Source organism: Dryas octopetala, chromosome 6 (assembly GCF_963921425.1).
Source record: "Dryas octopetala chromosome 6, drDryOcto1.1, whole genome shotgun sequence".
Taxonomy (NCBI): domain Eukaryota; kingdom Viridiplantae; phylum Streptophyta; class Magnoliopsida; order Rosales; family Rosaceae; genus Dryas; species Dryas octopetala.
In genome coordinates this window covers 10,471,870-10,493,155 of record NC_141371.1, presented here as the reverse complement: position 1 = coordinate 10,493,155, position 21,286 = coordinate 10,471,870, and the positions used below count along the sequence as shown (strand labels likewise).

The following is a 21,286-nucleotide window of genomic DNA, read 5'->3' as shown; positions in this document are numbered from 1 at the left end:
TCACACAATGTATTATTATGATCCAAACCATTTATTTTTAAGTTCGGTCTATTATTACAAAAGATCGCCCAAATCATAAATTATGTAGTCATATGTTGTCACGATGATTTGAGTGTTTAACTGAAAATACTATTTACACATATTTCTTTAATCACAATAAGATGGCTAAAAATTTCTCAATTTTGGTTTGCTCTTAAACATTTCTTATATATATATTTATTGGTATTATTATTGATAATTAATTTTGAATGAATCAAATATATTCTTTTAATTGTTGTCCAAAATCTTAGCAAATTTGCTCAAGACCAAAAAGAAATAAAGTTAAATAAATAAATTTGTTGTCCAAAAAAAAAAATTGTTTCTCTTTTAATTATTATTTTTACCCTGTAAAAAATGTGAAATTGAAACGTAACAGTATTATCTGTCTCTCCCTCTCTCTCTGCTTTCGTTTTTAGTTTTAACCGCGGCTACAAATTACATTAGTCCATTACATTACCAAAGCCTTCCTTTCTCTCTCATTCTCTCTCTACAAATATATACGCAGCACCAAATCTCATCGTCCTCAACCAAAACCCCCTTACGTCCTCATCTCTCTCTCTCTCTCTCTCTCTCTCTCTCTCTCTCTCTCTCTCTCTCTCTCTCTCTCTCTGTGAGAATCTCTTCCTCAGTTCTCACCCTCCAATCCAATCCAATCCAATTCAATCCAACCCACCATTCCAATCAGATTCTCCTCCACAGGTATTCATTTCGATCCAGAACCTTCCACTCCTCGATCTGTAATTCCCAAATTAATTATTTCCCGATTTAATTCTGATTTTCAATACCCGATTTGATTGAATGCCCGATTACCGATCGGATTGGTTCAAAATCGGACCCTGAACGCGTGGGCTGGGGATGGGAACGGTGGGTGAATGAGAATTCTATGAGAGCTTGAACCAAAAATGCCCGGCTTAGCTCAGAGAAATGACCAATTCAGTAATGGGTCGTCGCCCATTTACTCACTCTCTTCGCCCAACGGGTTTTGGTCCAAGCATCGCGACGATGTTAGCTACAATCAGCTCCAGAAGGTACTCAATTGTTTCGAATTTTATTCATTATATGCGCTTTTATAATGGGTTGAGATTGATATGGATCACTTTTTGGTATTGTGTTCTTTTGGTGAATTTTAATGGGTACTTTTAGTTTGAATTGGATCTTGTACTTCCAAGTAATCTGATGGAGGTGTTGTTGAGGTTTTGTAAATGTGTGATTGTTCATTGGAGGTCCAGTTTTGATTGGAATGTCAGTGGTTTATTAATCAGATCCACTTTGCATGTATATATATTCACTTACTGCGGTTAGCATCTTATAATGCATTCTGTATTTGAGCTGATAATTGAGTAATGTCTACCATTATTATATCATAGTTTCTGACCAGGATTTTGTTTCTGAATTGCATTTACGATTATACCATTACTGTAATGACTCTACAAAAAACTAAGAAATTATCTAGAAAAGAAAGAACTCTTACGATTTTGATTATTCCTGGGGTGCTAGTTAAAATGGAGCATCTGGTTATACTGAGTCTAATGCAACTTTCTTGCTTAGTGTATTGTAATATTTACATGCTCGCATGCCAAAGGAACCTAAACATACACACACTCACGCACTCACAGATACACTCGCATGTAGTCTCTTCTTCCACACAGGCATGCAACAGGTAGAAACATTGTGTTTGTTTCATCTTGGTATACTTTTCCTAGTTACTTGTCCTAAGGCTCTGGTTCCTTTCATAAATTTAGTGACTATGGTTGGGATTGAATAAAAAGTTCCTTGTAGTAATCTTAGATAACATTTTGCAATATACAGATGGCACAATAACCTGTAATTTTTCGTTTTTATTTGCGACTCATTGAATGGCGTGACTAATCTCTAACAACGTGCTATTTACGTTTGATGTAGTTTTGGAATGAGCTGTCCCCACCAGCTCGCCAGAAGCTTCTGAGGATTGACAAGCAAACCCTTTTTGAGCAAGCTCGTAAGAACATGTACTGCTCTAGATGCAATGGGTTACTGCTTGAGGGTTTTTTGCAGATTGTCATGTATGGGAAGTCTTTGAAGCAGGAAGGAGCAGGTGGTCAGATTTCCTGCAACAAATCAAGGGCTTCGAAAAATCAAAAGGACGGTGGATCAAGTATTACTAATGGGTGTCATGATGAAATCCCAGATCCATCTGTCCATCCTTGGGGTGGCCTGACCATAACACGTGAGGGGTCGTTGACACTCATGGATTGCTATTTGTATTGTAAGTCTCTCAAGGGACTTCAAAATGTAAGTTCTGATGGTTTTTTTGTTCCATGAGATCATTGTATTATCCATTTTCATTCTAGTAGCTGATGTGTTGCATTAATCAGGTGTTTGACAGTGCACGTGCAAGGGAACGAGAACGCGAATTGCTTTATCCTGATGCTTGCGGAGGGGGAGGTCGGGGTTGGATAAGCCAAGGAATGGCGAGTTATGGCAGAGGACATGGAACAAGAGAAACATGTGCATTGCACACTGCTAGGCTTTCTTGTGATACATTGGTGGATTTCTGGTCAGCACTTGGAGAAGAAACTCGACTCTCTCTTCTTAGGATGAAGGAAGAGGATTTTATTGAGAGGCTCATGTACAGGTGTTTAGCTATTTATTATTCCCTTCCGCATGTTATTCAATATGAAACAGTGGAAGCACCTTATGATTAGTAATGGATAGTGAAGCGAGTTTGTTGTTATTGGAACTGCAAGATTAATACTGATATTGAGGGTGTTCAGCCTAGTAATACTGACAGGGAAGAGAAAAAAGGCTTAGTTTGGTATAACAGATGTCCAATAGTAGCTGGTGCACCCTTGAAGGGTTTTACGTAGGCATGACACATAGTATTTTGATTGAATTAGTTTGCATTTGGGTTCACTCACCCAGTTAGTTAAGTAATAATGGGTATTTGAAATTCATATCCACAAATATGCAGGTGATTTGAATAGCAATCTGTCTAATGGGCAAGACTGCAGAAGATACATAATGGTAGGCATAGGAGTTGATAAATGCATGCTTCAGATTAAATTAGATTGTAGGCAGTAAACTTTGTCCTGATTTGTTGTATATTCTATTCAGTAAAAGAAAACATCATCAACGTTACAAAACATATAAGGATTTGAGAGTCTTGGTCAATGTGAAAATTAATGCAGATGCATTGATAAGGCATCATTGGTTTAAAAACAGTCTGTCTTGAATTCATAATGTGTATATGTGTGTTTGTGTTGTGTCTGTTTTTTTGTGTATATATGTATGTCTATATAGTTACATAATATATATATATATATATATATAGAGAGAGAGAGAGAGAGAGAGAGAGAGAGTCTCTGCTACTTGTTAGATTCTTTTTTCTCTTGTCTTGGCATTTTCCTGGACCTTGATTTTTGAAGGGCATCCATAGGCTGGAGAGATGAGATTATCACGGTGGACCACAAGAGCCTGTATATTATCTGTGGTATCCAGTAAATTCTTGACCAATATTTTGGGTAATTTAAGTACTGTATGATTTGAAGCCACAACCCTAAGTGGTTCCTATTTGATTATTTCTAGTTGTTTATCATGTTTACAGAACATCAAGAAGCAGAATGCCTTGGAATTGCTAAATCACCGTATATTAGACTGTAAAGGCATGGACAACAAAGATACCTTCAACCAGGGGGACTGAAGGGTAGATAGAAAATTGCATTATACTTGGAATTCCTAAATCACCATTTATTATACTGTAAAGGCTTGGACAACAAAGATACCTTCAACCAGGGGGACTGAAGGGTAGGTAGAAAATTGCATTATACATGTTGACTCTATCAATGATTAAGGATAGATACAAAAGGAAGAAAAAAAATTTAGAATGTGTGATTTGAAGGCATTGGGGGAGGGAGAGGTGTAATAGGAGCATTGAAAGAATGTAAAAACTAAAATCATATTTATTGACAGGTGAGATGGTGAAATTCAGTTTATATTATGAATCTGTTTGGGTTAGTCTCAGGCCTGAAGATTAATATGACCAACAGTGTGTCATTGGTGTCAGTGCTGGTGATAGGATTTTGGGGCCTATTATGCAAGGGATGGGTTGGGAGGTAGGGAAGTGGCCTTTGAACAATTTGGTCCTTCCCTTTGCGGTACTTGGTGTGCCCTAATTTTTTGGGATCTGGTGTCAATATAATGAGTAGAAGATTGGAAGGGTGGAAGAAGGGGTGCTTTTCTAGGGGTGACTTGTTTTGATTTAATTGGTCCTTAGTAACCTCCCTACATATTTCATGTCTCTTTTGAGAAACTAATGAGTGGATTTCCTGTGGGAGGGAGGTAATGAGGGGAGAAATGATCATTTAATAAATTGGGTTATTGTTCAGAGAAAAGGGAGGGTTAGCTATTGGTAACTTAATAAAAAGAAATAGAGGGTTGGGTAAATGGTTGTGGCGGTTGACTCAAGAACAAGATTCCTTGTGGTGTACTATCATTAGGAGTAAGTATGGGTTTTCATTCTAACGAGCGGGATTCTTGAATTGTGGAATCAGTTACTTGCTAGTGCCTTTAGGTATACATCTCTTGGTATCATCTGTATTTCTACACTATGTCAAAAATCAAAATTTGTGGTGGGGAATGGGACTAATTCCTTATCAGGAAGATATTTAGCTAGGTGATTCTGCTTTTCAATATTTGTTTCCTTATATTTATAGATCTTCTCCAAGTATAATGCAATCATCTCCTCGTTAGCTTCATTATCACCTTCTAGAGCCTTGTCTTGGAATATAACTTTTAGGAGGAATCTAAGTGATAGAGGGAATGTATAGAATTTTTTCTCTTTTCACTTGTTGTCTCTTATTAGTAATATTGCCTTCAGTTCTGGCCGTCCTAATAGAACACATTAGTCTATTTGAGGGTTTGGGGGTTTTTTCTTGTGAAGTACAAGGTAAATTGGCCGAGCATATCCTTATGTATTGCTCATTGCTCTCATAGATTTTGTCGGTTGTTGCTTTCTTTTGGCTTGTTGTGGGTCGTTCCAAGGAAGATTGAGGTCTTTTTGGGGATGGAGATATGCTGTGCTGGCCTCTATTTGGGTTGTGTGGCTCGAAAGCAATAGGAAAAATCTCTGAAGATAGGGAAGAGGAGTTGGATTCTATTTGGGACCAAAGTAGATTTCTTGCCTCTTTGTGGGCTTCTTTGTCTAAGCACTTTAGGGATGTTCTCTTTAGTGTGATTCATCTTGACTGGACAGGAGTTTTGTACTAAGTGTAGCTTGCTTGTTTGGTTTTGTTTAGTTTGCACTGAGTGTGGCTTTGCTTGTGTAGTTTTAGTGGCCTCTATACAGATGGACCTCGTGTCCATCCCCTTTTGTACATTGTTCTTGCTTTCTATAACATCCTAGTTTCCTATAAAAAATAAAAAAATAGAATTGGAATCACATTTGTTGTAATTGAAGGCACGACAGTTAATGGATAAGAGTTTCCGAAAAGGGTTTTCCCTATTACTAATTACTATGACATATGATTTTGTTATTTTGTTTTTACAACTTTGTGTTCTAGTTGTTCATTCCTGGTTTTATTGCAATCTATGTGAGAGATCAACCAACCAGTGGTTTGTCACATTACATAAACTTTTCCTTGTTTTATATCTAGCATGAAGTTATAGGTTATTTGGTCCTAACTAAAACTTAATTAGGAGTTAGATATAAAACAAGGGAAAGTTTATGTAATGTGACCATCTAGTTTCCAATCCCTTAGGGTGAGACCATCTAGTTGTATCTGAAGACCTCATCAATTACTCTTAATTCATGCCACATGTTTTATACCAATGCATTTTAGATCATCTTGGTTTGCTTAATATTTTGGTGTTCATGTCACAGGTTTGATAGCAAGAGATTTTGTAGAGATTGCAGAAGGAATGTTATCCGTGAGTTCAAGGAGCTAAAGGAGCTGAAGCGCATGCGGAGGGAACCTCGCTGCACTAATTGGTTTTGTGTTGCAGATACTGCCTTTCAATATGAGGTGTGGCACCACATATTTCTTTGAACTTTGAATTTCTCTCTTTCTGTTGTGATTGCTGTTTTATATAAGTTAAGTCATCCAAGAGAAAACTGATGAGATGAGAGATTTTGGTAGCTGGACCACATTTATCTGCAGCTTTTTTTTTTTTTTTTTTTTTTTTTTTTTAACAATAAGTATCGATGATGTGACTGGAATCACAATTTTTATTTGCCATTACTGCAGGTATCTGATGGCACAGTACAAGCTGATTGGCGCCATACTTTTGCTGACACTGTTGGGACATACCATCACTTTGAGTGGGCAGTTGGAACAGGCGAAGGAAAATCAGATATTCTGGAATTTGAAAATGTTGGCATGAATGGAAGTGTTAAGGTCAATGGCCTCGATCTTGGTGGTTTAAGTGCATGCTTTATCACCCTAAGGGCTTGGAAACTAGATGGTCGTTGCACTGAGCTTTCTGTAAAAGCTCACGCGTTGAAGGGTCAACAATGTGTTCACTGCAGGCTTATAGTTGGAGACGGCTATGTAACAATCACAAGAGGAGAAAGTATCAGAAGGTTTTTTGAGCATGCTGAAGAGGCAGAGGAAGAAGAGGTAGTTCAGATTTTGAAAGGCTTATTATGTACGTTCTCCAGGGACAATCAAAACTTCTATCTTGGGAGGTTTAAACTAATCTGTTATTTTCGTTTAATGTCTTTTTCAGGATGATGATTCCATGGACAAGGATGGAAATGAGCTGGATGGAGAATGCTCCCGTCCACAAAAACATGCGAAGAGTCCTGAACTTGCTCGAGAATTTCTTCTAGATGCTGCAACTGTTATCTTCAAGGAACAGGCATGTTCAATCTGCTGATGCTGTTGAGTCTTAAAGTTTGTCTTTGTTCGTTTCATAAATTCCGCTCCTTGGTTGTTTACCTTTTCAGTGATCATATGTTGCGGTTTTTCATATTCCATATTCTGTTAGGTTTACAAGTCAGTCTATGTGGTGGAATGTGAAAAGTAAAGAGGGACAAAATATAATTTGTTAACGCAAACTGGCATTAATAATGGTGTCTAGGGTATGCAATCACAATAGTGCGTTAACCTTACTATTTAAACCTTTTGTATTAATTCTCAAGGAAGCTGTATCCAAAAGATGTGTTGGCACCATGTCGTAGAACTACTCACTATGTGCTTATGCAATGCTGGCATATTTCTCAGCATGCACATTGTGTGACTGTAATATTACATATTCCATGTTTGATTGTCAATGCTATTCTTTCAGGTGGAAAAAGCATTTAGAGAAGGAACAGCTCGCCAAAATGCACACAGCATCTTTGTTTGTCTTGCACTAAAGCTGCTGGAAGAACGAGTTCATGTTGCTTGCAAAGATATAATTACTCTAGAAAAGCAGGTCTTAAATCTTGTTATATTTAAAGATAAGATACTAGGAAGAAAAACTATTGAGAGCCATTTTCAGTTATAGGAGAAACACTTCTGACGACTTTGTAATTTTCCCCCACAGATGAAGCTTTTAGAAGAGGAAGAAAAAGAAAAGCGTGAAGAAGAAGAACGGAAAGAGAGGAGAAGGATGAAAGAAAGAGAGAAAAAACTGCGAAGAAAGGAGAGATTGAAAGGGAAAGAAAAGGACAAAGACAAGACATGTTTTGAAGAAAATGAAGTTCTTGCTCTTCCTGTTGTCTCAAAGGAAGAATCATCACTAATTGTTGATGAGGATCCTAATAGTTCCATTAGCTGCAGGGATTCAATTAGTGAAGCTGGTGATAATATTCTATCTAGGCCTGGATCTCCTGACATCCATGATGAACAGTTCCAAAATGGTTTTATTATTTCAAAAATGGAAGACCCCTGTTATGATAGTCCTGATGGCGAACTTACCAATGGACAAGGTGGCTCTGATTTTACAGTTGAGCAATCAAAATATTCCCGACGTAGATTGAAATTTAGGAGAGAAGCTCAACTGGATGCATCTTTGAAGTGGTCTGACCGACGCCGGTATGCTGCTGTTTCAGATAGTGCTTCTATGGTTAATAGATCTGAGTCGAGATGTAATGGTGAGAATTTTGAGACTCCATCAAGGGGCATCAATGGATCAAACAGGCAATTAAGAATGAATGGCCCAAAGTCCATCGGTCGGTACAGTGGTCCTAAGTTTACTGAGAAGATCCTCTGTTCTAACAACAGGATGAGTGATAGATATGACTTCCATTCTTGCAGCTGTAACAAAAACATTGAATATAGAGCAAAGGTTGAGCCACATGTTTCTGCAGTCAGAGTGGGCTGGGAAACCAAAACTGCAAGTAAGTCAGAATCTGCATTAGATATCGCCAAGCAATTCTATCGTGGTAACAGGTATAATCAAATAGATCACATGCGTGATAGTTGTGTAAGACCCAAAAGCAAAGTCAATTTAGGGGACAATCCTGGTAGAGACTTGCTTCACCCCAAGAAAATTTGGGAGCCCATGGAGTCACTGAAAAAGTATCCTCGAAGTAACTCAGACTCTGATGTTACCTTGAGGTCATCTGCTTCCAAGGCTGTAGAACCTAGTAATAAAATTATTAGGTCATCTGGTGACATATGTACGGGTGAAGTTGGTATAAATTCTTGTGAAATTGATGAGAATAATAATTTGGAGGAATCAAGAAAGTCCAGCATAATGGATGTCCGCTGCCAGAATGGACTCCATGCAGGAGCACAGGATTCTTGCAACTCAATGCAAGCTGCTTATGTGGAGATTGAGCTATGCCCTGTCAGTTCTGTACTGAAGTCCATTAACTCTGAATTAAATGGGACTTCTGATCCCACTCTGGGCAGCTCTTCTAATTCTGATAACTGCTCATCATGCCTAAGTGAGGGAGACAGCAATACGACCTCATCAAATCATGGAAATCAAGAATCTTCATCCACGTCAGATTCTGAAGATGCCAGCCAGCAATCAGGAGGAAAGGAAACTTCTTTATGCATTCAAAATGGTTTCCCAGAGTGCCATGAAGTTGGTATGGAGAATAATCAGAATGCAAAGAGAGTGGAGTCTATGGAAAGCAGGACATTGAATTGTATTTCAATGAATGGAGCAGGGAGCAACATTCTTGGGAACGCACCAACAAAAATTGCTCAGAGTTTTGATAACGGACTGCCTGCTGTTAGCATGGGATCTCAGCATCAAGGCATGCTTCCTCCAATGCATAACCAAAATGTGCACTTTCCTGTGTTTCAAGCTCCTTCAACAATGGGTTACTATCACCAAAATTCAGTTTCATGGCCAGCTGCTCCAGGAAATGGATTAATGTCCTTTCCTCCTAACCACTATTTATATGCTGGCCCTCTTGGATATGGTATTAATGGAAACTCAGGCTTCTGCATGCAGTATAGTCCTGTGCAGCATCTACCTACTCCCCTGTTTACCCCTGGCCCGGTTCCAATTTATCAGCCAGTCATCAATGCAGAGGAGCATGCTCAGAATTCTCAGCCAGGTGTGCAGGAATCTCCTAATGAAGCTAATACAGAGAGTGTGGATCCATCTGGCCCGTATTCAATGCAAGCACCACCAAGTGGAGAAGGAGCACAAGACGATAATACTGGCAAATTGCATATAAACAACAGTGGCTTTTCCTTATTCCATTTTGGTGGGCCCGTTGCTCTTTCAACAGGATGTAATTCAAATCCGATGCCTTCAAAAGAAGAGATTGTTGGGGATTTTTCTTTAAAATGTTCAGATCATATTGAGAATGATCATGCGTGCAATAAGAAAGAGGCTACTATTGAAGAATACAACCTATTTGCAGCAAGTAATGGCATAAGGTTTTCATTCTTCTGATGTAGTGGTAAGAAGGTGTGAGGCGGCTGTTCAGGAATTCAGTCCCTATCTTCTTATTTGGTAATGAAGGTTTGAAGTGCTTGGGTATTTGGTACACAATAATCTTCCTTTGAAAAATTCCAATTTTTAGCTTATAGTTTTCTTTAGTTATTCAATTTGTCCCATTTTTTTTGTCCTATTGTAGAGAGAAAAAGGTTGGGAGATGTTTGAAGGTTATGTAGAGGTCAGGTTTTTCTCTTAATGAAGAATTTATTGGTTTGGAAATTTTCTCTTGGTATTTTGAGCCGAAACAATTCCATCTTTTGTACTTATTGTTTTGGGATTTTGAGCCTCCTAAAACATTGTCAGTTAATTAATAGAATTTTCTCGGCTGATGACTATATAATGGGGCTTGTGATGAGGAAGTTATTTATTATTTCTTTTGTGCAAACTTTTTGAGAATCTAGGTTGTATTCTACTTTGCAACTGTTCATTATTATGTTCACTGATTCTTGTGCATTGTTGCATCAAATTTTGCTGAGTTGAAAGTTCAAACTAGGCTGCAACAATTTGTCAATCCCAATTACCCTTGACAATTTAGTTACCCTTCAATTCAACAATGGGAGTTCAGTTCTTGAGCAGTGGTAACTGGATTGCTCCTTGGCCATCCAATAGAGCGTGTACATTAGTTAGCTATAAACAATAGCTAAAGCTAAAATTTAACTAAAAGTCACAAAAATTCTATGCATTTGTTAGTTATAAGCTAAGCAAAAATTGTAATAGCTAAAATTTAGTTATTGTAAGCTCAAAAATCAAGAAAAGATTAGACCGCATTGTGCACCACAACTATACGGAGAGAGAAAGAGAAGTGGTGGCCCAGGTTGATTGGGGGAACTCCTTGCGGCTGGGTCCATCTTGTCAAATGTGACCTGCCTTTCCACATTGTGACCGTTGCTTCACATGCCCATGAAGAAGCCAACCCATTTTTTATTTGTTTTAAATGCATCAACCAATCAGAGTGTGCCATTGGTGGCATTTGAAAATTGAATGCATTATGTATTTCCTTGATTTCCATGTTTATTTTCCATGCATTTGATCCTTGATTTCTTAATTTATTTTCTATGTTGTTTTTCTTTTATTGTGTATTTCCTTGATTGTTGTTTTCCTTTATTATGTATTTATTTTATCATTTATAACTTTTATTATGTATTAAAATAAGAATATTTAAATAAATATTATACTTATATTAAATATCTCATTAAAATAATTACAATGCTATAATTATTAAAATATATTAATTTATACATTTTAATTTATAAAAGTATACATAAATATATTTTTTAAATTAAATAGGTGAGTTTTAGCCATAGTATTTATCAATATACAAGTTTGTGGTTTTAACTAAATATTGTTTTTAGCTATAGCTATAGCTAAAACCAATGCATGTACTCTTAAGTGCTCTTAAGTGCTCGAAAGAAAATTTGGCAACAGTTAACATCAGGTGAACAAGTTGAGCTAAGCCAAGTATCAAGGTGTTTTGACTCTACTTGAATAATATTTAGTAAGTTTGAGCTCGACTTAAACTCGAAATTGGTTTGTCTCAAATATTTTCTCCCAAGCTTGAGCTTGGTTTGGGAACAAACTCAAACTTAAGCTTAGTTTGGTTTAATGACAAGTAATAAGGAAAGTACAAATAAAAGATTATAATCAAGAAAAAACAACAAAAGAAAAACATTGATATTAATATTTGAAAAGTACATAAATATCCAACATAAACACAATGCTTTAGAATGAGTACATTGCTACCAGAAATTGTTTAATTATTTTATGGTGTTACATTAATGATAGCCTAGTTCATCAAGCATGCCTCATTTGATTTACAGTTACATAGTCACAATCACTATCTGGTCTTAATTGAACCAATACAATAATTTGGATCTAATTTACCATAATGCAATTCAATTTCTATTAGTTTTATTATAAGATTAAAAGTCTAAACTTTATGAGCCAAACCTTAACAAACAACCCAACTTTGAACTAAACTCAAACTGTCTCAAAATATTACGAGTTGTTCACGAGCTTAACGAGCCGGGTACACCAAAATTCAAGCCTGACTTATTTTCCTAACGAGCCTAATATTTTACATGACTTACTCATTTATTGTACAAATCGAGCTCCGACAAGCAAAGAGAACCGTACACAACCCATCCCCAATTCCCCATCTCACTCCACACCCACTTATGCAAAAGCCTAACTAGCTCAGCATCTGGCACCGGGGGAAAATAACCGGAAAACCTTTTGTTTTAAAACCAAGAAACATGATACATGCACTAGGGCCAAAGAAAGTGATTCATCCAATCAGCTCAAAAATTATCTAAAGCGATCATTACTACAGAAAGGGGAGTGCTTAGACCAAAAACACCTCCCAAAAGGGAGTGTGAATCTATAAATTTTCAGTTGAATCCACTGTTTCTTGCACATGAAATTGTCAAGTTTAAATCAACTCAGTTTCTTGCGCCACCAAACTTTAATACAGCAAGATAAAAACCAGGCTCATCAACATAGTCGGTTAATTCGAAGGAATGTTCTGCTGCAGCTTCCTTTAAAGTACTCTTCTCAGGCAAGTCAGAAGTTATAACATCTGGATACTGTTGTCTTTCTTGCTCCAAAACTTCTCTTCCTTGGGGATGGCTAATAACCAGTCTTGCACCTATGAAAGCAACAGCAAGAACTCAGAACCAACAGTAGTATTGCAAAAGAATGCAGCAGCCAATGCTAGAGTCCCACTTTCTCCAAAATACTTTCTTTTTCTTTTATTTTTAATATGAAAATCACAACTTTGGTTTTAGTTAAGATAGTACAAAATAGCTAAGCTGTTTTTGTCCCAAAATGAAACAAACTGAAGAGGCTCAGATACTCCACTTACAGTCCTGAATAAAATGTCAGTATGAGTGGAAGGCAATTAATGACACTTTATTAAGCCAGAGAAGCAGTAAATACAGAACACATGACATGAATGAGAAGAAAACTTGATTATATTATGAATTTCTACAAGAAATCACCTGGCAGACAACATTTTGCAAGTGTTCCAAACACCTGATCAAGTTTAAAGGGCACGGCTGGAAGGAAGTAGAGAAACACAACATCTAAAGGTGCCCACTTGTCAGGTACATAAATCAATTCTCCTTGCCAACACTTAACCTTGTCATATTTTTCTTTAATTCCAGCTAACACAAATAGTGAATCATGGACAATAACCAAGAGATTGCAGAGTGATGATTCAACCAACCGATCCACAAATCCTTCAGAACCAATTGAAACCATAACCCTAGAAGTTTCTTGAATCTCTCCTGCAGATATAATGCGATCAATATTTAATTTATAATCTTGTTTGGAACTGAACTCATCTGAATCAAGAAATGACCAATCTTTCTCAGCAAAATCTTCAAAGTTGATTACAGACACTACTCCTTCATTTGATGGAGCTGTAGCACCAAGAGATGATCGGCGAGCATGAAAAGAACGACGTGAATTAAAAGGAAGTGAAAGAGAAAGAGGAGAGACAGAGGGATTCCGATGACAGACATGGTTGGTGAACATATATTGATGTTGTGTTTGAAGGCAAGGTAGGAACTTGCAGCTAGATAAGGGAATGAAAAGAGACTGGGATGAGAAAACAGAATTCATTGCAGAGAACTACTGAACTTTCCTTTTGGGAAGTTTAAGTAAGCAATTCCAGCAGCTTATTTCTTGATAAGAGAAATGAACCGAAAGGTTTTCTGCTAATATTTTGAAAGTAGATTGGTTCAACTTGTTGTCACAACCTCTTGCACTTCTTTCATATTAGACCCCCCTGCATATATGAAACAAAAAAACCACTATTTTCAATCCCTAAACTGATAACTGAAGCAGTTATTTTCAAGTTCTAAGCTTAACATCAACTTAGTTTCAGACATTAACTTAAAGCTACAACAATACACATATACCAGACTTGTATACAGTGATACCACAGTAGCATTACAAAGCCCTAAACCCTACACCTATTTGATGGAGATTATTTAATTAAATTGGAATTCTGCAGCAATTATTAACTTTCTTGGAACAGCCAGACCCAACAAAAAATGGGTTCGTTTGTTTTACGTTTTGGAACCTAAATGAAAACAAGAACATAAAACTCAATACTACCCATCTTTCTTCCTCTTTTCCCTCCATTTTCAAGTAACCAAAAGAGCTGTGTGTGAAGAAATCAAAAACCAAAAAAATAAAACAACTGATTTTATTCTATGCAAAAATCATACAAATAATGACTCAGAAAAAAAAAATTCAAAACATGAAAAGAAAATGAAGGGAGTAGAAAATTAAAGAAGGGTTTTGTCCGGTTCCACAGAATTTTCAAATTTCATTTCTGCAGATGGTGAGAACCAAATCTACTTACCCGAGTCCTTCTTTCAAGTGAAAGCAAGCTTGGAGCCTCTCAATGGCTATCACTGCAAAGCCCTAATCCTAAATAGACCGCTTCTTTTCTCTCTCCCTAACCCCTAACTGTAAACGGACTTGGGTAATAAGTTAATAACTAATAACCTGTTTTTTAATTCACTCGTAAAATTTGGCTAACAAGCTGTTTTTTTTTTGGAAAATTTTTTTAAAAATTACATATACAGATATACTTTGGGTCAATTCTATTTTAGGACACTCGTTTGTATTTATATTTGTAATAGTATAAGACACATATTTACAGTTTGTGTTATTATGAGACAATCCGTCAACTCCGTTACATTTTGTGTTAAAAATCAAACACGTGACACGCATGTGACTTATTTTTAGAATATAAAATTAACAATTCACCTATATATTTTTTATTAAAAAAAAACTAGCAATTCATTCCCCACCAGCCTCCTCCTTTTCCCCGCCACCATTCTTATAATTATATCAGCATTGACACAATACATATTATAGGAAATTTTATTATTTTGAGACAATCCGTCAACTCTGTTATATTTTTCGTTAAAAATAAATCACGTGACACGCATGTGACTTATTTTTAGAATATAAAATTAACAATTCACCTATATATTTTTTATAAAAAAAAAACCAGCAATTCATTCCCTACCAAACCCCACCCCACCAGCCTCCTCCTTTTCCCCACCACCATTCTTATAATTATATCGCATTGACACAATACATATTATAGGAAATTTTATTATTTTCTTCATATAATACTAGCTAAACGGATGTATCATGTAGAAATCAAGTCACTCAAAGCAACAGGTTGTGTAAAATACAACAAGGGAAACAATTTTAAAAATGACTTAAACTTTGTCCCTGTGTTAATTCAGGATATGAATTATGGGTTGTACTAATTTTTCCTCTCAACTTTACTTTGGATGCCAATATGTCACTTCTGTCAATTCGGTTGCAAATTTTGTCCAAACGTTATCATGTTTCACGCACGTGATCACTTTTTCAAGGATAAATTCATCATTCCACTTGTAATACAAGTCCATAAAAGTAAAACCATTTCATTGACATGACTCTTTTTTGGACGAAATATGTAATTGAACTAATGAATTAGACAAATTGGCTTCATAATTAAAAAAATTTATAATAAATTACTCATAAACCTAGTTTTTGAAAGATTTTTAACTACAAACCCAACTAATTAAAAAATTAAGTTTCAACCCAATCTATCCATGTACACGCGAGCGGAGATGGAAAAATGCACTACTGAGCGCTCAGTGGATGCATATGCAGATGCACATTTTTAGGTTACAGATGCATTTTTTTAGCTTGCATATGCCCTTTTAGGTTGTAAATACATGTTTTTAGGTTGCAGATGATATGTTTAAGGTTGTAAATGCATGTTTTAGCTTACACGCAACCCTTATGTGGACAATTTGAATTTATACTTAAGTTTTGGGCCGACTGAAATTTGGCTTAACTTTCTTTCTCATTTTGAGTTTCTAATTAAAGCACTTTTAAAGTTAGGTGAACACATTGATACAATTCATAATAGGCTTATTCATACCATTGCCCCCTGTAAGATACACTTTTTTTCACTTTGCCCCCTGAAACTTAAATTCTCTCAGTTTGCCACCTGAACTTCAAACAATTGTTGCAAAAAACCCTATACCGTCAACTCTTGTCAATTTTTCTGTTAAAAAAGCTGATGTGGCACCTATATGACATGGGTGGAACCCTTTTCTAGTTATGTAACATCCATGCAGACACTAAAAATTATAAAAAATATGATTATATGAGTATGGGACGTTGCAAATTTCGAGCTTAATGTCAATTTTTTATAATTTTTAGTGTCTGTATGGATGTTACGTAACTAGAAAAGGGTCCCACCTATGCCATATAGGTGTCACGTCATCTTTTTTAACGGAAAAATTGACAGAGTTGACGGCATAGGGTTTTTTGCAACAACTGTTTGAAGTTCAGGTGGCAAACTGAGAGGATTTAAGTTTCAGGAGGCAAAGTGAAAAAAAGTGTATCTTACAGCGGGCAATGGTATGAATAAGCCTTCATAATAAGCATTCTTAATTGACATAGTGATCAAGTCATTTTTAAAAACTTTTCCTAATACACAATACAAAAACTCTTGTTGTGTATTTGACACGAGTACAAAATAAGGCCCAAAACATCCACATCTCATAGGCCCATTTAGGCCCATAATCAGGCCCAGTAACACAAATAAGGCCCATAACAAAATCCCACTATACACTCTCACAAACCAAACCAAACCAAACAAATCTGGCACCCAACAAAATCAGATCAAAACACTGATTCCAACTCTCTCGCACTGCTCTGCTCGTCAATGGCGACCACCTCGTTCCTCTCGAGCCTGAGATACTCGGACGGCCTCACAGTCGTCGGCATCTCCATCTGCACAGCCATAGTCTGCGAGGCCATCTCCTGGGTCCTCATCTACCGCACCAACTCCTACAAGTCCCTCCGCTCCTCCATAGACAAAGCAGCAAAAAAGCTCGAGACCATGAAAACCGAGTCCTCCTCCCTCAAACTCACCAAAAAATCCAAGACCAAGAAGATCGACCGCGTCGAGACCAGCCTCAAAGAATCGAGCCGCGACCTCTCGTTCTTCAAGTTCAAGTCCGGCGCCGTCGTCGCGCTCGTGCTCTTCGTCGTCTTCGGATTGCTCAATTCGCTGTTCGAGGGGAAGGTGGTGGCGAAATTACCGTTCAGACCCTTCGGGCTGGTGATGAAGATGAGCCACAGAGGGCTGCAGGGGGAGGATCCGACGGACTGTTCGATGGCGTTTTTGTACTTTCTCTGTTCGATCAGCATTCGGACCAATTTGCAGAAGTTCTTGGGCTTCTCGCCGCCCAGAGGTGCCAGTGCCGGGTTGTTCCCCATGCCCGACCCGAAAACCAATTAATGGGTCGACCCACTGCGCGCAGCCCGACCCGGTTTGCTTTAAATTTTAGTTTTTTTTTAGTTTTTTTTTAGTTTTTTTTTTTTTTCCCCTTATGTATTATTAGGTTATTATTATTGTTGTTGTTATTGTTCTAAACTTCTAATTTTTTTAAGACAATTAGGATGAATTTGATTTGCTTTGTAATTTTATCATCATTGGGTCTCTAGAAAAAGGGACGAATTTTACTCCTTTTTTTATTTAGTTTAATTTGTTTTAGACTTTTAGTGAATTGTGTTGTTTCCGAACCTCTTTGCTGTTTTTTATGTGAATTTTAATTTTAATTTAATTTAGTTTGAGCTGGGGAAATGAGGCTGAAAAGGTATTATTACCAAAAGGGTTAACATTTTTATTAATTAGTTAAGCTTTTTTTTTTTTTTTTGCCATAATTGTTAATTAGTTAAGCTGTGAACATTATATGTACTCAAGATGCTCTAACATTTTCTGCCTTGGAATGCATTTTTATAGCCCCCTTGCTCGGATCATATTCAACCTGAAGGTTTTGAACATCATCTGTGATGTTAAATTTATCTACATTATTATAGATGCCCTTTTGTTGCTTGGCCTATATGAAATGCATGATATACCCATAGATTAAAAATTAAGTATAATATACTTATTGTACATTACTCCTATTTTTCGCTATCTAAACCAACCCACACATCTCCCTACACCTCAACCATCTCTTCACCCACAACACCACATTGCACATGCGGCGGGCCTTCTAGTTTTCAAAATCAATATGCTTCTAACTGCAGCGCGTATATTCGTGGATCATGCCAAAGCTCCTTATGTTTCTTTCAGCCATTGAGTTTCCGTTTATGTACTTCTGTGAACTCTGTTTTAGTCTGGAATTTGGTCGAGAGCTGGATTTAATACAAACTTGTATGCTAAATAAGTTTTTTTCGTTGAACCCTATCTGCACCTCTTTCCTTATATTCTTACATAGAAATGTCTGCACCATTTTCATGAATGTTACAAACTGACTATTATGATAGTGAACTGTTTCACCATTTTCGTAATGTTGTAGTTAAGTTTTTCTTGCTTTCTTACCATAGTTCCGCTTTCCAACTTCTGAAAGCTTCTCTGTTTTAGTTGGCTCTTGAAGAGGGAAGGGGGGGCAATTAACACTGAGAAAAGAAACTCAGACTCACACTGTGTGCATTTGTGTACCATAATGCATAAAGACTGACTTTCTATGTTCAGAATTTGCATTTGCTAGGCATCTGCTAGGTTGCTTAAGAGGCACAATTTGGGTATAGGGCCTGTTCTGATAGCAGCCAGTTCAGATGTATATGAAAGTAGAATGATAGATCTTGTCATAAGCATTCTTTTTCTCACTTTAGAAAAAGTTTATGCTATGTTATATAAAAATTGGGGTTGTCTTTAGAAGTATATTAAGTAACTTTGATTCATAGATGCTATTAGCAGGTTGAAATGTGTCTTGCACGCAGACAATTATGAAAGTTTGGCAATTCAAAACTTTTTCTTTATATAATTAAGAAAGTAAAAAGTAATTTTTCTGCCTCATATAACAGAAGTGCCTTGTAAGTTTCATTGTTGATAAAGAGTTGCAGAGTAGGATGGTCATTTTTGTTCTGGTAAACACACAGACAATGGTCGTGTTGGAAATAATAGCTTGGTTGTGGAGGAAAAGGACTTCTCTGTTTGTTTCTTTTAAGTTCATTAGTGTTCTAATGGTTAAGGAGTGGGTTAGTTTGTCAAAGCTTACAGTTGCAATGTCTCTGTGCATTCTTTCATTAGCCATCTGATGTTGTTGCTTCGTTCTTGATTGTGATTGTGATTGTGCTCTTTTCTTCTTCCATGATTTTCTCTATCAAATTGGCCATTGATCCATTATATTGATGAAAGCATAGGCAAGTTGAAATTTGTTTTGTTGCTATGGTATTAATATTTAATTTGCAATTGAAATTGTAACATGATATTTAGAAAAATGAGAAGCGGAAAACGATTCATGCATGTAAGCGTTTATCTGGGTAAATATTTATGAACTACAAGAATTGGTAGTGTGCTCTAATGGTTGAGAGCATTTAGCCCTACATCTAAGGCCCAGTTCGGTATCGCTGCACTGTGAGAAAAATTACTTTCAGAAAAATTACTTTCAAAACTACTGTGAGAATAACCCGTTGTGAAACAAAATAATTGAGTGTTTGGTAAATTGTATTCTTATAAGTGTATTGGACATAAAAATTATTTTTTATATATTTGGTAAATATTAGTCATGATGTACTGTAACGATATATAATGACTAAAATAGACATGATGCAAAAAACAATTTCATTTTCATTTGTATACTTTTTTTTTATTCTTCTTTTTTTCCCTAATGACTAAAATGACTAAAATAGACCTTTTCTTAGTTTAATATATAAAATGACTAAAATGACTAAAATAGACCTTTTCTTAGTTTAAGTATATATAATGACTAAAATAGATATGATGCAAAAAACAATTTCATTTTCATTTGTATATTTTTTTTTTCCCTAAAGAAAAAAATGACTAAAATAGACCTTTTCTTAGTTTAATATATAAAATGACTAAAATAGACCTTTTCTTAGTTTAATATATAAAATGTCTAAAATGACTAAAATAGACATTTTCTTAGTTTAATGTATACTTTTTTAGTCATTATTTTAATATATAATGACTAAAATAGACCTTTTCCTAGTTTGCAGGTAGCAGAAAATAATATCAACCATAAACATATAACAAGTTTTCTTTTTATTCTTTTTAATAATAACAAGTTAAAGTTAACTTACTCTTTATTTTCAATACATACAGAATTTATGTGTTCATAATTTTATGTTCATCATCATTTTAACAACTTCAACTTGTTATGTGTTCGAGGTATGGAAATTAATTATCTGCCGAGCTTGTTGTCTACAATAAGTAAGAGTTATAGTCTATATATACTGGGTTTGTGTGCAACCCAAATCATATATTAAAATCTAATGCTATAATAACAAAGAATTCTAATTAATCGTAAAGAGTTCTAATGCTGTAATAATAAAAAGTTATAATGCTATTTATATATATATAGTTATGTGAATGTGGAATTTTATATATATAGTTAGGTGAATGTTGAATTTTATATATATATATATATATGTGTGCGCGCGCGCACGCAAACTTTAAGATCAAACCATACTATTTGCACAAACCTAAATATGATTTTGAGATCTTGTTTCTTTTTCTAGTTTTTATTTTAGAGGTAAAGGTCGGTGATTTTGATATATATGGCATGTAAGATGGTGTATTTGTGTCTTCAAATCCAAAAGTGTTTTACATTTTCCTTTCATTGTTTTTACTTCTGCATTTTCTGTTTTGTATATTGGTAAAAAAAAAAAAAACAAAGTTGCAGAAAGAAACTTGTTTTATTTCTCAGTGTTTCTGATTTCTGGGTGTTGCAGGGCTTTGGCTCGGCCTAGGGTCGCCATAAGAAAGGCTATCTTTTTGCTACAGTGTATTGTGGTTTTGTTCCCTTGAGATTTATGTTTACAATGAAGAGAATTTGAGAGTGCAGTGAGCTCAAACAGAAGACAGAGCAACTAATTTTGAATCTAAATGAAAACAATATATTAAACCCAAAATGAAAGAGAAATGGGAAGAATTAATAAAGAAAAGATTAAGAAATTTTGCTGGGTTTCGATTCTCCTGGAGAGTGGAAGAAAATAGAGAATAAGAAGAAGACAAAAAAAGAGAAGAAGAATAGTAAAAGAGAGAAGAGCATAAGGGAGGGGTAAAGCCTTATATATGATGTAATATAAAGCTTTATATTCTGGGTATTTACAAAAAATTCATTAAATCCATCACCGGTTCCTTTCAAGTTTCAACTTCTCCTCAAAGTGAATTTCAAAACCAGCCTCCTGCTCGTTAAAATCTTGGCATAAATTCAATTTAGATACATAACTATATAAGCTATTTCAATGGAGTCCATGAACTTTAAAATATTTCAAATATACACCCGATCTATTATCTAAATTGAAAAATGAATTTCTG

The 21,286-nt window shown here is 35.9% G+C and overlaps 3 protein-coding genes across 3 annotated transcripts; 2 read left to right on the top strand and 1 right to left on the bottom strand.

Annotated features, from left to right (window-relative positions):
- The first annotated feature begins 577 nt into the window (after positions 1–577).
- LOC147282276 (uncharacterized) lies at positions 578–10,122 on the top strand. The gene is made up of 8 exons (XM_086247625.1): positions 578–1,067; positions 1,942–2,310; positions 2,394–2,653; positions 5,897–6,038; positions 6,261–6,632; positions 6,742–6,873; positions 7,303–7,431; positions 7,543–10,122. The coding sequence occupies exons 1-8, from the start codon at positions 942–944 to the stop codon at positions 9,856–9,858; spliced, it is 3,846 nt and encodes a 1,281-aa protein (XP_086103751.1). The 5' UTR covers positions 578–941; the 3' UTR covers positions 9,859–10,122.
- Positions 10,123–12,156: 2,034 nt separating this feature from the next.
- On the bottom strand, positions 12,157–14,360 carry LOC147282275 (DNA-directed RNA polymerase subunit beta). Its single transcript, XM_086248106.1, has 3 exons — positions 14,273–14,360; positions 12,900–13,690; positions 12,157–12,547 (listed from the first exon to the last, which is right to left on the bottom strand). Exons 2-3 carry the CDS (start codon positions 13,522–13,524, stop codon positions 12,342–12,344), a joined length of 831 nt encoding a protein of 276 aa, XP_086104232.1. The 5' UTR covers positions 13,525–13,690; positions 14,273–14,360; the 3' UTR covers positions 12,157–12,341.
- A 2,234-nt stretch (positions 14,361–16,594) lies between these two features.
- Positions 16,595–17,496, top strand: LOC147282274 (transmembrane/coiled-coil protein (Protein of unknown function DUF106, transmembrane)). The gene has a single exon (XM_086248579.1). It carries the CDS (start codon positions 16,655–16,657, stop codon positions 17,231–17,233), a length of 579 nt encoding a protein of 192 aa, XP_086104705.1. The 5' UTR covers positions 16,595–16,654; the 3' UTR covers positions 17,234–17,496.
- Positions 17,497–21,286: the final 3,790 nt, after the last annotated feature.